The sequence below is a fragment of the Lissotriton helveticus genome, chromosome 5_1 (genome assembly GCF_964261635.1).
Source record: "Lissotriton helveticus chromosome 5_1, aLisHel1.1, whole genome shotgun sequence".
Taxonomy (NCBI): domain Eukaryota; kingdom Metazoa; phylum Chordata; class Amphibia; order Caudata; family Salamandridae; genus Lissotriton; species Lissotriton helveticus.
The window spans coordinates 1347954079-1347972635 of record NC_136065.1 but is presented as its reverse complement, the minus strand read 5'-3'; the positions used below and the strand labels follow the sequence as shown (position 1 = coordinate 1347972635).

The 18557-nt window shown below is 41.3% G+C and overlaps 1 protein-coding gene across 1 annotated transcript in view; it reads right to left on the bottom strand.

Moving 5' to 3' along the window:
* Positions 1-15931, bottom strand: part of LOC144753616 (uncharacterized) — a 126137-nt gene extending 110206 nt beyond the window's left edge. The window contains exon 1 of the mRNA XM_078641251.1: positions 15824-15931. Within this exon, the coding sequence (XP_078497377.1) occupies positions 15824-15896 (73 nt within the window). The 5' untranslated portion in view covers positions 15897-15931. The remainder of the gene's footprint in view (positions 1-15823) is intronic.
* Between the last annotated feature and the right edge of the window lie 2626 nt (positions 15932-18557).

The following is an 18557-nucleotide window of genomic DNA, read 5'->3' as shown; positions in this document are numbered from 1 at the left end:
TTGTCAGAAACTAAATCCCTTCTTGTCTAATCAGGGGAGTTAATCCTTCCTTGAACATTCGAGAAAGTTTCTAGCGAACTCTGAGCTTAGCTGGCAAACCCAAAAATTAAGTCTAGTATCGACAGTAGTAGACCTAGTTAACGTCTGGCCTAGGCCTTTACTGCTGTAGGTACTATTCCAATGCGCAGAGCCTATTGGGAAGATAGGAACTACACTACATGGCGCCCAACGCGTTTGGAAAGGGCGATAAAACTAACGTAAGACATTTAGAGTAACTCAGTCGTGCTTTCTCACTCAGACCCCTTTTCCCAAATACTCCAAAGACGTCTGGAGTGGGTGAAAGGTTATAATATCCTCCAAAACCTCGCAGGAGGGAACTCCTATGTATGGTTCTTGGTCTAAGTCAACGTTGAAGGATAAACAGTGTTCCAAAATATTGTGCATCTAATCTCTGTTTCCATAAAGAAACCTGATCTGCAAATAAACATAATACCATCCTGTCAGCAAAATGGACAGCGATGAAGAACGAGAGGTTACTAGATTAGCTACTGAAATAGCAGATGCTGATGCTACCATGCAAGCAGCAGACGCGGATATAATACTCATTCCGGTCGCCAAAAGGAGATCTATAACCTTAAAACTTATAGAAAATGGACTGACACCTAGAGGTGGCACAGTCATATTCGTAATCGAGGCACACGAATATCGGCAGACAGAGGTATACTATACATGGATACATTTTCCAGCAGCTAATACTATAACAAAGTACTTCCACTATTACAAAGTAGAGGAACCTCCTAATGAGTACACTCCTTTCGAGGAGGTGGAAGTACCACTCAAATTCCAAGAGCATTTGCTCTTATTTGATGGCGCCCTAAAACATAATAATCACATTACAAGGCTCGGTCCTTTAGGAAGACCAGGAGCAACGTGGCCGGTCTTAGCCGGATACACACCATATCCAGACATCGAAAGAATGCCTGCAGCAGAGCTGCTAATACAGCTAAAACAACTACTAAAAATTCACAGACAATTAGTTCAGTATGTAATGCGGACTTCAACAATTCAGCCAGCGATTAAACTTCCACAGCTGACCCCTCACCAGGGGAACACAAATAAAATTACACCACAGAACATCCAATCCTGCCTAGGTAAAGTTCCAGCTAAACGGGAACAAATACCATTCTGGTTGGCACAGAAAATTACCCAAATAGAGGCGGTGTTTCCTGACACCACCCCATTAGAAAAACACAGGATTCTGACTATATGTCTCCCAATGGGAATCGCACCACACATTGAGGACTGTGACACTTGGGGTACAGTCTTTGCTTCCATCTACACAAAAACGCACGGTGTTCCATCCATTTCGGTAATACCAGATGTGCTAAAACAAATTCAAGATGAATACGGTCCAGAACCTGCTTTAACTCTTGGTATGAAATTACTAAAAGACTTCAAGCAGGTATCGGCTATATTACTAGCCAACATAAAGGGTGAAGCAGCAAACGTGGCGATCCGCCAGAGGTTAAAAGAGACAGATATAGCAGACCAACCAGCTGAAATTGCCAGAATCATAGAAAAATCCTATGAAGAACTAGGCAGAGATAGTCTAGGTGAAATACCAGTAAAACCGCAACTGACTACAAGTCCAGAAAAAATGTTTTTTAATAATAATAATAATTCACCAAAAAAGAACTGGGATGGGAACAAACAATCCAATCCAAAAGAAAAGAAATTCCAGTCCAGAGGAAGGTCTCCTAGGCGAAGAGAGAAATCTCCAAACCCGAGACAAAGGTCACCTCAGAGTGAACCCTCTGGGAATAGATATAACCTTAGAAATAGGGATAATATTAAAAAACCTGATAGATATCAAGACATTGATACACGTCCCTCTCAATCTTTTCAGAATTCCTCGCAGAAATCGGAAAGAAGAGGACGATCAGAAGAGCACGCCAAGTCCAAAGACAAGGAACCTGCTCAACTGAAAAAGAAATCACAATTTCCAAAAAAGAAGGTAGCCAGTATCAAGGTAGTTAACAATGCCGAGAATACTGAGGACACAACTGAAAAACGGAGAGTGGGCTCAGACAATGCTAGACAGCGCAGCAGAGGTGAGCATAGCTCGCAAAGTCCTTATGAATCATCTGGAGACAGTGGACACGAATGAATATCTTCAAGTGGAAACTGCAGATACCAGAGTTAGCAAGCCCCACAAAATATACGAGATAACATTACGTATAGAGGGAGATAAGACTAGGAAAATAAGGGGACTATTTTGGGATAACCTCTCAAAGGGTTATGACATACTTCTAGCTGAAAAAGACTGGCCACCAGAGTTTGTCAGGGAGTGCCCTCATGGCGAAGAAGTAATTATGCCTGCCTTCTCGAATCAAATCCCGATTCATAAAAAATACACACTTGCTAGAAAGTGGGCAGTGGCCTTAGCACCTGCTTTATATAAAAATCATGTAGGATGGGATGAGGATTCTCCTCCTCACAAAATCCAGTTAAAATCACAACCAACTGCACAAAGGCAGTACCCAATTAAGCAAGAAGCTAAAAAACAAGTAAATGAAATACTAGATCAGCTAGAATACCAGGGGGTGATTGAAACTTGCACCTCACAAATGAACAATCCTTTGTTTCCGGTCTCCAAACCAGACAATTCATACCGTCTAGTTTTGGATTACCGACACCTTAACACATGTTGCAAAACTTTTGCAGTGCAAAACTCACACAGTGCTGCACTAATGAATAACATAGTGCGCAAAAAATACAAAACTACCTTGGACATCTCCAACGGATTCTTTTGTCAAAACATAGCACCAGAGAGCAGATATTTAACAGCTTTCTCAGTAAATGGCACTCAAAAACAATTCTGTCGGTTAGCCCAGGGGTACAAGAATAGCCCGGGGGTATTCTCAGCGAGAGTAACAGAATTACTACAACAATATGATGATGAAGCATTATCTTATGTCGATGACATTTACTTAACAGATGATGACTTGGAAACTCACTTGAAAAGAGTGAACACCATAATACTTGGTTTCGCTGCAGAGGGTTACAAATTCAACTTCAAAAAATCCAGAATTGCCCATCTGACAGCCCTATTCTTAGGATATGAGTTATCAAGTGAAGGCAAAAGCCTGGCAGACAATTTCCTAGAGAAAAGTGCCGTAATCCAAGCTCCTAAAAACACTAAAAAACCTACAGTCAATTCTAGGCTTCCTAAATTTCGGAAGAACTTACATTGCAAATTACGCAGAAAGGGTCAAACCCCTTTACGATCTAATTAAACCAGACTTTAAAAGATCCAGTTGGACTCAAACACACACAGAAATTTTGAGATCCTTACAAACAGACATGCTAATTAAAACAAAATTAGAAACCCGTGATAATACACGCAACCTTGTGATCCGAGTCATCCCAGGGAGATGCGGATTCACATACCTGACCTCTAATGAGGGAGAAAAGGTACCAATTGCATTCAGATCACACTTGTACACAAAAGCTGAACAGAGATTCAGCAACAAAGGAAAAATTGTTCAAGCAGTTCAAACCGCAATAGCTAGAGAAAAAGACATAGCTGACGGTAGACATATCACAGTCAGAACAGCTGAATCAGCCTTTGAAGCATTAACAACACCGTGTAATTTACCAACAACAACATTGGATCCAGAATGGTTACAATGGGTAAATTCAATCACAACGGACAAAGTATACTACTGCTTTGATCCAGAACTAGAAGAATTAAAAAATCTAAAATATGAAAAAACGTATCCTCTGCCAATCGACATTCTGCCTCTACGACATTACGCCTGTGTAATCTATACAGACGGACATGCTCAACCCTCCGTTTGGGGAGAACATGCATACAATCCCACATGTGAGATCACAAAAGAAGTGTGGCGCGGAGGTAAACTAAGACCTCTATTAACAAAATCACACTCAGTAGAAACAAATTCAGAAATGCAAACTGAAATAATAGCTTTGAAAATGGCGCTAGATAATGCGGATCGCGAATTCCCGACACTTATAGTGTCAGATTCATATTTCTGCGTCAAAGCATATAACAAGGATTTGCAGACATGGATTCAGAACGGTTACAAAGATGACACAGGTGCACCAATAAAGCAGAGACTTCTCTGGGAACAAGTAGCTCTTTTGAAGAAAGAACTACCAAAGACTCACGTGACTCACTCACCGCTTTTAGACACCCAGGCAAAGCCGGCAGCTGCAGGATCAAGAGTGGCTGAAAAATATGCCACTGGACAGCGTGCTCTTCCATCCATTTGTGTTAGAACTGAAAGTGCACATCCGTCGCTTTCTCTACTTAATAATGCAAAATCCTTACTGAAATCAGGCATTCCCAATGCGGGTGCTCAACACAAACTGTCTCGCAACTTGAGGAATGCTTTCATGCATTTATCATCAAAATGTATAGAATCTGACACATCTTTGTGCATCAGTCTTTGCAATGGCTTGGCTATCAGTGGAAACCCAATGATCCAATGCCTGCAATATCCAACCATTCCAAGAATCATTTGAACTTCTTTCTGTGTTTTTGGTGGATTCATTTGCAAAATAGCATTGATCCGATCTTGAGACACTTTTCTGATTCCTTTTTCAATATTGTGACCTAAGTAAAGAACTTCTTTTTTTATAGAATTGCAATTTTGCTTGTGGCACTTTATGCCAGCCTACTGCCAAATGGTTCAGTTGAGCAATTGTATCTGTCACAAAAGCCTCATTTGTCTTTATTGAAGATTGAGGGGCTCTCTGTATACCCTTGAGGAACTCAGCACCATGCCAAAACAAGGTTTTCGAACCGAACGCAAATAAATATTGACTATCCGGATGCAGGGGTATTGAGAAAAATGCTTGACATAAATCAATCACTGAAAACCATTCTGCTTCACAAGGAATTTGATAAAGAATCACAGCTGGATTTGGCACTATTGGACAACAAGGTATTACTATCTGATAAATTTTACGTAAATACTGAACTATCCTGCACTTCCCGTTAAGTTTGCGAATTCCCTTAATAAGTGAATTGCATGGACTCCCTAGAATCTCTTTTAGGCTCATTTTGTAAGCTGGTGTTCTTGGAAACTCTGCATTAGGTTTAACTGTAATCTGAATTGTAGCTACTCCTTTCATCAATCCAATGTCTTTCCCTGAAAAAATCCCACACATCAGTCAACACTGTATCTCTCAATTCAAAAGTCAAATCATTTGCTGTAGCTAGAGGATATAAATCATTCACCTCTGTTCCCTGCCTTGCCATTTTAAAGACAAAGTGGCTGATTAGCATGGCAGGCGTACTTTGTCTTCCCCCCATAGCCCCAGGAAATGGGACCGCCCACAATACATGCGGCGGTCCCGCGTTTACAATTAGGATGCGCCCACCACACTGGTGGGCGCATCCCACATTTTTTGTATTTCGGTGGGCGTGCTGACAGCAGCACCCGCCGTAATACAAAAAAGGCATGTGTGCATTTGCATGAATAATGGGGCAGGCACCGCGTGGTGCCTGCCACGTCGTCCATGCAAATGCAGGAGGGTACCGTAGATACCTCCCATGTGCCCCCTCACCTCCCCCAATATCCCGGGGGCCAGCAACTGTCCCGCCAAATCAGTCAACCGCATGTTATTCCATCCTCCGGGGTCCCCCCCGTACTAATATCGCGGGGGAAATGGGTGGCGGGCGGGGTGTTATGTAGGGCGGATCGCCACCGCACACATTGCGGTGGCAATCCGCCCTACATCATAATGGACCCCTATGTCTTCATCTTTTGTATGAAATTCTATTCCATCGGGTGTGCAATAGATGGAGCAGTTGATTTTACAGTCCCTTCCCAATAGGTTAACTGGACTTGTGTCATACACCAAAATTCAGTGTAAGTCTTGGCAACCTCTCTCGAGAGGGGTAGGTTGGGAATTTCCACAGTTCTCACAGTGGAACAGGTAGCACCAGTATCTGAGAGGAACGTAATTGAATTTCCATCAACTTCGCCATCCACATAGGAACAACACTTTTTTTCCTCTAAGGACGCGCAAAGGAAATACTCCTCCTTCCCCCTCAGGCACCATCATTAAAATATGTCAGAGTCATTCTCTTCCCACTGGATCAGATATTGCGAAGAAAACCTACACATTCGAATTCACTTGATCATTTGTATGAAAACCCAAATTCACATTGTATTTTTGTACTTGACTATTCAGATTCAGATTCTGTATAAGGAGCTTGAGGTATCTGTTGACCCTGACGTCTACCAACTGGCATTTGCTGATTCTGATTCTGTTAATTCATCTGCATTGGATTCATTTAATTTACTCCTGTATCACCTGTATTTACTTGTAGACTTCTACACTCGCACTTCCAATGCCCCAATTTTCCACACGCATGACAAGGAAACTTCTTTTTCAATTCATTTGTATTACCTCTACCTCTCCCTTGTGGAATTGGTATCATTTGTGTTACTGTATTTCCATTTCACACTACATCTCTCATACCTGTAGTAGTCTGACCATTTCCTTCTGAAAAATCTGTATTTAAAAATCCTCCTTTCTTTGCCGCTTTCATCCGAGCTAACATTAGTTTCTCCTTTAACTTTTTGAGTCTCGTTTCAATATCATCACCACAATACTTTGCATAACGAAGAATTTCATCGATCATCTTACTCTGCCAACAAATTAAATGCTGCTGAATCGTAGGACTAATTTCTGGTCTCAATCCATACACAAACCTATACACAAAATGTCCCATAGCTTTTTCAGTGACGTTTTCAATGCCACTGTATTGTTTGAACAGCTGTAGAAGCCTTTCATAGTAAGCATGGACTGACTCCTTGAATTCTTCAGTAATTCTATCTCTTCTCACCCAATCTGTTTCATTCAGTGAAATTTTCCCTTTCAAATAAGTAATAACCTGATTATATTTTTTCATAACGTCTTCAGATGGTGCTCCTGTTTTTGGATCTCTTGGAGATTCTTCTTCTGGCCAATCTACGGCAATTTTACACTCAATTCACAAATCAGCTGGAACTACAATATCTACCAAGCCATCTAAACCCTTCCACAAAACTTTTGAAACCTTCACAAACCTCTCTACTTGTTTGTACCATTCTATTGGTTTTTCTCTCAATCTTGCGAAATCATTCATAAATGATAATATACCCTGTCTTGACCATGGGACATGAACATACCCTCCTCCTGGCACTTCTCTAATAGGACATAGCGTTGCATTGACTGTTTCTGCTCCTGTCTCCCTCACAGGATACAATGGTAAAGCCAATGAAGTCACTATTGTATCTTCCTTCTTTTTAGCCCATCTTCCTTTCCATCGATCTAACTCACCCCATCGTTTCAATGTGCTAATTAACTCTTTAATCTGCAAACGTTTTCCTGAAACATTCAAAATTTCCAAATATTTGTCACTGAAATCTAATCTATATGTTTTTTGCAAGGCTTTAGACGTCTCTATATCAACTCCATACATTTGTGCAAATTCAGCAAACTTTTCATGTAGGTTCCTTGCTTTCCTTGTAATATTCTTACACATAAAGAGCAATTCTTCATCCTGATATTTACCTAATCTAGCTGGGCTAATTGTACCAAGAATAATTTCTTCCAAATCTGCTTTTACCCTACTCACATCTACACTTGAATTATTGTTTTGTACACTGCAACCAGGTGCTATTTCTTTTATCCACTCATCTAATCCTTCTGGAGAAGGACCTAATGAATTCTGAGTATGTTCACCTGTTCACTCCTTGAATCTCTTGATATAGGTGTCACTCTTTTCTCAGTCTGCAACAATCTTTTTGGATCTTTATGATCTTTCTGGAATGTTAATCAGTTGGTCTGATTCTCTTGTTGCTATACTTACATTTTTGTTCCACTATTTTCAATCAGTCGGTGATTAGTCTCATTTATTTTTCTGTAGACTGTATGAACTCCACCAATATACCTATCTGGTATCTTTAAAGCATGCATTTGAGAAACTCCTTGTCCATCATTGTATAATGGAACAATCGGACCAATAGTCAGTTTATTATTTTCGACAATTCTTCTCTAACGGAATTTCGATTCTGACTTGCACTTACAGGTGTTTTCTCATGAGGGACTTCTATTTGAATTAATGGAGCACTTGGTAAAGAGTTTGCTTCTACTCTATTCTGATCCTCTTAATAAGGTGGAGGTCTATTCATCAATAACTCATAGGATTCATCATCTATAACGTCAATTCCTTCAGCAAATTCTGTATTCCTAGATTTCTGTTCTTATATAATTTTCTTTTCACATTTGTCTCTTTAATTTAGCTGCCATAACTGTTAACATTCTCGCTCCATCTTCTATGTCTCTTCTCCACATTTGCTTTTAGCATCCCATTTTGCTTCTGAATATCTACTCATAGTATTCTTATATCTATTCTGATACTTTTCTCTTTCTCTTTTGTATGCCTCAAAATCCCATTCTTCGAGTTCTCCATACTGCAAAGGTCTAGGATTAGGTCTCAAATTATTAATTTGTCTCCTTAAATTCTCTAAAATTCCAGTATTAAAAGTACCACTCTCTGGAAATGCTAAAGTACCATCTTGTTCAGTGCATTTCATCCAATTTTCTAACCATGTACACGTATGATAACCCCTTTCTAATTACATGTAAGCAGTGGGGGTTCCTTCAGGAGCTACAGGAATTCCTTCTTTAATGGGTATTGGCTCATCTTTACTAAACAAAGTTTTCAGCAATTTTAATAAATTCAAGAATATTCTACGCTAACACTAAACTATATAAGTAAACCTTCAAAAGTTCTTCTTCCGTGTTATGATTCTCTGCTACCAATCAAAATTATTCACGCTGTCCAATTCCTGCGCGACTTACAGCAACCAACCTATACCAGTGCAGCACCGTTCTGTGATGTTTTCACCTACTTAACCAATACCAGTCCGTCACTTTGTGACGTCAGTATAACTCCTGCAACATACCCTCCTTTTACAAAATCAGCGTCAGCGTCTTTTCAAAGTGTTTAACAAACAAACTACATAAAACCATGGCTTGCCTGCTCCACTAAAAGAAATAAAACAATAGAAACTTTTACTCTGAAAATTCTCTTGCTTCTAGCAAAATCTCAACTAGCGCAATTTTCCCTTCACTCAAGTGATCATTTTCGGGACTTCCCCAGATTTGCTTTCTGAAGTGACCTAAATAAATCTCCACTTATTCACACTTCAAGATTCCCTGTGCAAGAACTGACAATGCGACCATTACTCAGCACTGCATCAACAGCAGACAACGCACACTTAGTGTATGCCACACTAAGACTGCCCTTGGGCTTATCAAGGGATCTTGGGCCAACAATGGACCTGTTACTTCCATTAAGGTCAACGACAGACCACAACATAAAACATAAAGGTATGTAGTCAGTCAATAAATGTCTGTCCTTAAATTCCATCCCTTCATTACCTAGTATATTGAGTCTAAGCTAACCATCCTCTGCTAGCAAAAACTGATCCAGCGTAAGTGGTGTACAATTTATAATCATACACATTAACCCTACTATATCACAAATAGGATTTTTCCACTATAACCAAAGTTTGGGCCCATAGAAACTCAATAACCACTTACAAAAATCACGTCCTCCGATAGATCTTTGGTAGAGCTAATAGGGACTTGATAATGAGAGATAGGTGCTATTTCCTTCATGAGGACCTATCATAAGGAAAATGCCTAACTAACAGCCATAATCACAATATTCAATATGTCAATAGTTCATCAATAAAGACAAACTCTGAATACTTATCAAGTTACTTTTACCTAAACATTTCAAAATATGGATGGTCTATACACAAGTACATAAGAATGATCAATTCGTTGTTATTTCAAAGTTACAGGTAATTCCACAACAAAGGAATACAATTCATGGCCAATACATCAGATAATCAATAACAAGTGAGTGAGAGGAGAGAGAGAGAGAGAGAGAGAGAGAGAAAAGGAAATATTTCATTGCAATATCAATATCAAATCAGATTTTCCCACAAACCTAGGTCAATGGAAAGTTATGCACAGCGTGCAATAGTCAGAAATAGCTAACCCTTTGGCAAAAAGGTGTAGCTTAGGCAACATCATCATCAGCTGATGAAGTGCAAAGTAATCAAGATAGTGTCGTACATGAATCGCAAGGATAATAGCCAGCCAGAGGAGAACAGAAAGCACAGCAACAAAGGCTCACTTCTCATAGAAACAGCTACTGACAATATCTTTTCTCACGGTAATATTTATACCCCAAATGTTGAAGAATCCAACCCGTTTAGAGTTTCCATTTTACAAATTCCGTGATTTAATTGGTCAGGTTTATGAGGTGACCATCACCCTAGCCAGTTCATCCGGATTTCTCTGTAAAAAGTTAGTTCTTAAAATGGATGTCATCATCGCCCTTCGGAAGCAGGGAAAGACATTTGATATCTTCATTTCCTAGCGTTTGCTTCCGCATCAGCTTGCAACATAGTCAACTCAATTATTCATAGAGAGAAATACTCCATCCGTAGGAAGAGGAAATCCTAGTGCTATGCTTACATTGGTACACAACTAAACAAATAAATCAGCTTTTTGGAAATAATGAAGGACAAAGTTAATTCTTCTGAGGCCTACGTTAGGAAGGAAAAATACTTTAGCATAGGTTTGAGACTTTCTTGGATAAACCATTAAACCATCATTTTTCTGAAGAAATTAAGCAAATTATTAATCATGAAAACAGAGAAATACATTAAGAATATCGTTTATAGGGATTCGTTTTTCTTGTTAAACTCATAAGCATCATCTTATTTTTAAATGCAAACTATTAATAATTAATCCTTTTACTTGCTAAAGGAAAAGTAAAACATTTATGAAACATTTCTCAGGAAGTGTTTTCCATTATAACTATACTTGTGAGTTTTTCTAAATGCACATTAGTCAAATCTCTCGCATGTTTTGTGTATTTTCATAAAAACCCATATTTTTATTTGGTTTCTGCACAGAAATCATTTCAGCTTTTGGTTATTAAATGTGTCATCTCTTGCTAGCACATTTTCATGTTATACTTCTGAATATTCCCATGTACATAATGTTAAAACTGTTCACACTGTTAGTCATTTGTTTTGTTAATTAACACACTAATGAGCAGATTGATCAAGCGAGATTATTTTGCAAAAATCATGCTTCATCACTGTAAACTCAATTTACCACATAGAAAATTCCTCCTTACCAGCATTTACCAACAAATCTGGTAGAGCAGCACTTCTTAGAAAACTAAATACTTTTAGAAGAATTATATAGTGTAGACACTTAAAAAAGCAACATGTAAAAATGAACATTTTGTAACGATCCGGAAAAGTGGAGCAATTAGAAATTGAAGGCCTGAACAATAAGCTGGTATATTTTGCTTAATTAGTGGGAGTGTCAAAAGTACAGAAAGCAGAATGTAGTAGGAATGATTGGTAGACTCTAAAACAAAATAGGGCATGCATTAAAAGCATAAAAGACAGTAATACGCTAGGGACTAGCATATCACATCTGTCTTTTAGAAATGAAACCAACAATGGAAATGCGCCAAACATCCCATTAAAATTAAATGTGATTTTTGTATTTTGTTGTATCTGCTTTAAATAAAATATTTTCCAATTTGTGTAATGATTTGATGTATACTTCTTTCTTTATTTGTCTATATTGTTTTGAGGGTGAAATTATATATTATGGGTGTCTGCAGAAGTCAAAACTTAAGAACCGCTACTTTAAGAATTCAAGATGCCTACCACCATTTGCAGTCTCAGGAGAATCCTATGGCTACGTAGGATTTGTAGTGTTTCATGGTTTTAACGCATGCTTCTAACTTAACATGTCCATCAGAGACACAAAGCTTCTTTCCAGGTGGCACCAACACATTGCTCACTCTGTCAGCCACTTCTGCTTCTAAAAGAGTGCATTTTGAAGACGTTTGGAGCACTGCATCTCTGCCAGGACCAGTGTAAAGGTATGAGCTGTGGTTCATAGCTGCTGTGAGGGATTTTCCAAATAAGGAACATCCCTACAGCTGAAGGATGTTAGTGTGGGTCTACCAAAGAGGTCGGAATTCCCAGTTCTGGCTAGCACCCTACATCAATATCTAATGATTATGAGCTGTCTCCATTGAACTGGGAATAACCACAAACACCTGTGAATACTAGGTCTTTTTCATTTGATTTTCCCTGATTCTGGGGAAAAAACTGTTGACATTTTCCACATGCTCAGAGCAGGAGGGAAATGTCATTGGGAGGACTGGTTTTGGTTGGGGTGGGTGATGTTGGCAGGGCCAGAGAAGGGTAGAGGCACTCTGGGGAAAACGTTATCTGCTGGTTCCCTGTTGAGCAGGAGTCACTCAAGGAAATGACTGAAGGAGGATTTCTTTTTAAAACACTCATCTCAAAATGGTAGGGGTTCTGCTGAAAGAATATGTATGGCCATGCCTTCTGCCGCTACCCTGCTTCAGGGGCAAGAACTACTGATTTCTGAGAGACTGGGGAATAGAATGGAAACAGACAGTGGCGATATTCAATTCAAACTAGCCTGGCTGATGATGGGTTACATACCCTGAAACCAATGCCAGGATACTTGTTTCTGGTCCAGGGAGAAACTGGCTTAGCAGTTTGGTCTGGACTGTTCCCATGAGGCACAGGGTCAAGACTGATTTGCATATGGCTGGGTCTAAACTTGGGTGGCATGGTGAGCAAAAGAGTGATGTATTTAACCCAGATCTTTTGACTGGGGGTGAATGTATGATTCATTCATCATTCCGTCCATCATTTGTTTGCGTAGCACTTTTCGTCCTATGTGGGATGGGTATGCACAGACATGGGTCCCTTGCTCACTGTGCCATTGGATTCCAGCTAGCCTGGCTGATGAAGGGTGACATACCCTGAAACCGGTCCCAGGATGCTTGTATCCGATCCAGGGAGGACCTAGCTTGGCAGTTCGGTCTGGACTGTTCCCATGAGGCACAGGGTCAAGGCTGATTTGCATATGGCTAGGTCTAAACTGGGGTGGAATGGTGAGCAAAAGAACGATGGATTTAACCCAGATCTTTTGACTGGGGGTGAATGTATAATTCATTCAGCATTCCGTCCATCATTTGTTTGCATAGCAGGACACAAGGCTGGGCCCCTGCTAGGAAAATAAACAAACAGTGAGTGCAAACAGAACATGGCAGCTGTAATATACTGAAAAGGGCCTGGGATCCTATGCACAAACTAGGGATTGCAGCGGACAGTGAAAAGGCAAGGAAATCCAGAAGGACTGGAGAAGAAAATAAAACCAACTTGTGACTACAGAAAAACCAAATTGGCCATGGTCTGCAGGTAGACGAAGAGAGAGTTTTTATTGTAGGTATGGATGGGGGCAGTTGAGGAGAGATGGGAGTAGAAAAGGCCAGAAAGAAGCCTGTGACCAGTGTCCCTATATGGTGGCCATGGATTACAGGAAGGGGCTGTTTATGATGAGGTTGCAGGGTGACAGTAAACAAAGGAAGAGAGGCAGGCAGACAGGAAGCCAAAAAACCATCACGAGAGACAAAACATGGCTGCCACAGTGTACGGGGTGTGGCAGGACCACCCAATGAAAAGGGGATATGGAACAGATGAGGGATGAAGGCACTGAAAAACAGATATACTGGAATGGCAACAGATGGAGTCTGGAGCAATGAGATAATAAAAAGGGTGCAATAGACAAGCAGACTGTAAGAGGGGAAAAGGGAATAACCTTCGGACAGGGAAGCGGAAGGTACGAGGGCCACTGTGACTTTGGCTGTGACTCTGGTGCCACAGCAGGGGCATGGTACTAAGGAGCACATTAAGAGTGGCTGAAAAGGTGTAAGTAGGTGGTCGCTGAGGATAGCTACAGCTTGCACCATGGAAGCAAAACTGCCACGGATTACTGGTCTGTGCTAATTTTTTGTAATTTACTGCAAGTCATTCACTCTAAAAAGCAGGGAACATTGGAATTTGGAATTCTAAATGCAAATATATTGTTTTAGATGCTTATAATGTTTTCATCCTTCTGACTCTACTTCAGCTTCTCATTTATATTTCAGAACACGTGCCATATTGGAATACATGCCTTATAAGAAAAACATTAGAAAAAATGCCAGTAGAAGCAAAATAGTAGGACTATATTTGATGTTATAATTACATTAGAACCCATGGAGATGGAAAATGTGATTTTCTGATGAATCTTCAGTCTAAGGGATTGATTGTGAGATCCTCTATCCCCTTGTCCGAGATGGGTTATAGAACATGTTCAAGTACGACCAGGAGATTAAGGACTTCAATAATGTGCGAAAATATTTTTTTGTGTTAAAAATCGTCTTGAATTCACTTCAAATCAGCCTTTCAGGCTTTCCCTCGTGTTCAATCTCCACAAGTGCAGTACGTTCAAACCAAGAGGTACACACCAATTACAAAGTTGAATGGATCCTCGAGGGATCTCCATGCTCACCCATTGCACCATTAATCCTCCAATAAACCTTCAAATGGCACACACTTAGGGAGATTCGGATGAGTTCAGGGCTTGAAACTCTGGAATGCTTTGAACCTGCGCCTCAAGGCAACTCAGGACTACCTCTGATCATCTGGCGCCTAACAACGAAGCTCCTCAAACTGCCAACCGACTGAATTTTCATCCTCTCAAAGAGGTGAGGGATGTCGACTAGAGGTGCAATTCTCTGGCTCAGTCGTCTCTCACTCTCGATCATATTGTCCTATATTATTTAGACTCCTTATGGAATGACCGAACAATTAAATATATCCCTCAGGGACAACTAATGAAATATTGTAGTCGGTTGTCAACAAACTACAAAAATGTAAGATTAACTTTAAATGCAGTGCTAGTATTAGCAAAGTACCTGTAAACTAATAACAATTACTTATTGTATGTATCCTAGCACGTCGCAACAACCTTATGTCGTTAAATCCAGACAAATCCCAGGTGTGCGAATAACACTACTCAATAGGGCTCATTTTATTGACTTCTGAAGAGGATGAGAGGCTGCCTCCATCCAGGTATGATCTTCCCAGCAGACCCACATACATATGGGTTTCTTAGAAACTTTACTCTGTCTCAAAATACGTACCATTCCAGTGTTTCGACAGACAACGCAGTGCAGGAGCAGGACCACTAAAAGGCACCAACCGGACGCGTGGGGCCTGCATTGGATTGTGGAGGGCCTGCAGTTCCCTCTCCCGGCGGCTGTGTGCTCGGCCCAGCAGGTATGGAGGCATCCCCCGGCATGACAACTCTCAGAGAGCCGAAGAGGCTCAAACGCCAGGTGCTGACACGCCTCTCGCAGCAGTGACAGGTGATAGTGCACAGAGCAGTCTTTGCAGCAATTATGGGGAATTAACGCACGCTTGACCTAGCGCGACGGTCTCGGTGAGAGAGAGATACATTCCTGTGCGTGAAAAGTCAAAGCAAAATGGCTGAAAAGTCAAATGAGGCATGAGCAAAGGAAGGCGTGGGCAACGTGGAGTCAAAATGATCTGAGCATTAGTGTTCTAAACGGATAGATTTAGACCAAATAAAACCTGCTAAAAACATAAGCGTGCCGGGGGTGCTGGAGTTTGGAGTAATAATTATTCTTACAGTGTCTTTCCAATGAAGGCGCTTCATTTCAGGTTTTTGAGTCTTCCGCCTTTCTCTGATTGTGCTCAATATTTCATTTTATATTGAAGTACGAAACAAATAAAATGCCAAGAATAAACATACGCACATTCTTTTGAGATAGACTAACAAGGACTGTTTGCCTGGACTCTACCTGTACAGGAAGAACACTTGGGGGTGGCAACCACAGCACGGCGGTGGCAGGGCCTTCCTTTACCGGGGAGCATGGCGACAGGCCGCGTTATCGCCCGGGCCAGACTAGCGTCTGGAGGCCGCCCTGGGAAATACTCCATTTCCACGTCCATATTATTTTCTGTAGCAGAAAATCATGAATAAACTGATAGGATAACTGTGTCTGATGGCTGCTTCTGGGCCTGGGTGACCAGGAAGCTGCTTCCTGCCCTCCAGGCTAAGAGGGGTTTTCCGTGTGTTTAGTGTGATGAGTTCCGCCCTGTGTACTGCCACCAGAGATAATGCAAACACTGACAGGGCTGGAATGACATGCGGATGTTGATGTTGAAGCACCACAATCCGCAGGTGCTGTAAATACCATACACATTTCCCGTGTTAAACTGCAGCAGGTTTGTCCTGCCAAAATGTAGTGACGTATTTAACACATCCAATATTTATCAGATACGTTAAATACCTCCAAACTTGTGAATCTGAACAGTGCACAAACAGGGGGAAGACACTTAATTTGGCCCTAAGTATCACCAGGAAATTTCTGTGATGCTCTAGCACCACCAGTTGACCCTATGTGCCAGGGAGGATGGTTCACAGACCAATCATCTGACATCCCGGAAGACTAAAGAGCACCCAACCGCTTTGTCTCCAGCTTGTTGGTATGGTGAACAGACTTATCAGTGTGGAGCATTCTTGTTGCAACTTTACAAACTCTGCTCTATCGAAGCCTCCCTCTAGAAGGAACTCTTGCATTTCAGGGAGCTCTACAGAGCAAACACTAAGCACATGGGGCTTCCCCAGAGGTTGACTCTGGTGGAGATAGGTTTTCAGAGTACTCTGCGTGGACATCTCAGTGGCGGTGTGCAAATGCAGTTTATCCTAGCTTTTGGAAGCCTCACTTTGAGACCTAGGATCAATGTAAATCTCTAAGAGGGCTTACAGGGCATGGGGCAGCTGAGACTCTATTAAGCACAATAGGACAGAGCCATTCCCACTGTCTCTCACTCCTATTTTCACCCAGACAGCCTTCACATTCGCCTCGAGTGAGCTTTCGGAGTTTTAGTTTTTTTGTTAAAAGCGGGTTGGCATTATCAGTATTGCTCCTCCATAATCTTTCGAGGGGCTACATGCTCATTGCTCACCATAGTGAGGTTAACTCTGGAGCTACAACAGGTGGTCACCTTCCTACCATCAATCAGCAGAAAAAGCAAGTGGTAAACGTTAGAGGGAATGGTGAGGTGAACAGTGGGATCTTCTAACTACTCCTCACTACCTCAATGGCTACCTCCTCTACTGCCAGGTTTAAGCCAAAGCCCAATTTGGCAATTCGGACTCCATTGACCTTATTAGGGCATCTGAAGTTCTTGCTTGTGAGACGTGTCACCACAGTCCTTGCAGCCATCATCTTCCATGGAGGGAAACATTTTCTGGCCTTTTACTAGACTAGTAACACGTATTCAGGGGGTTCTCCCTTTGATTGGATCCCTATTGTGCCAGAGCACTGTTTTAGATGATTTCTGGATAGCATGTTTAATACCATCACTCAACTTCTATGACTGACTTCTAGTTGGGTCTTAAGGGCAGCCTTATTGGCATCTCACCAGTCTACTGCTGCAGCTAAGGTTTTAGGGTTGTACCACGAGAGTCATCAAGATACTGTTGCAGTTTTGAAGGTTAAAAAGAATAGAGCTATAGAAGAACAATAGTTACTTACCTGTAATCTGTGGTTCTCCAGTATTGGTGTCTTTCATAGATTCACATGCCTGAATCATTCCCCGTCGTCGGAGTGGGAGTCCCACGGTATATAAAAAAGCAATAATATGCTATAAATACATAGTAAATACCAATAAAAAACAAACCAGGAAGTAAAGTAGCCAAGCTACAGGAGAAAAAACTTCCACATTAGTGACTATCCCTGTCATTTTGTGTAGCCCAAACTGCAGCCAATCAGGCGACAGCACCCACCAGAAGGTTCCCCCCAGAGGCTCAGGCTGTCAGATTTTGTCGCACGGAGTGATAGTAAACCAAAGTATGCTAAGAGCCTCTGAAGGGGAGGTGGGCGGGTGCATGTGAATCTATGAAAGACACCAATACTGGAGAACCACAGATTACAGGTAAGTAACTATTGTTCTTCTCCAGTATTAGGGGTGTCTTTCATAGATTCACATGCCTGAATCAGAGTAGATAGCAGTAAATATCCTTGCTAGGCAGACGCCATAGTAACCCAGCTTGTCAAACTGTGCACATTATATGAATTATATATAAAATGCCTTAGCATAGCCTGGAGCATGATAAAATGCATCTAGTGAAGAATGAGCACTCTGAAAACGGTAGCAGAAGCGTCTGACTGCAGGAAAAAAGGAGGTGGGAACAGAGGCTCCCCTTAGCTGAAAAGATTACATAGAACTGCTGGACACATGGAAATATCGGTCCTACTGGCTGCAGCAAACAGTAGTGATTGGAGAAAGCAAGGCTGCTAACCTAGGTTGCCGCTCTGCCGAGGTGCTGGAGAAGAACTGCATCAAACAGAGCAGTTGAGGAAGACATTGGCCTGGTAGAGTGCGTTCTAGGGGCTGCTAGCAAAGCTGTTCAACTTGTGCATGGCAAATATCGATCGGAGCAAAAGATCAATAATGCAACTGTTCGCCCGGACCCTGTTGGGTTTTAACTAAACGTACCTTAGTAATAAATTGATCAGATCTGCG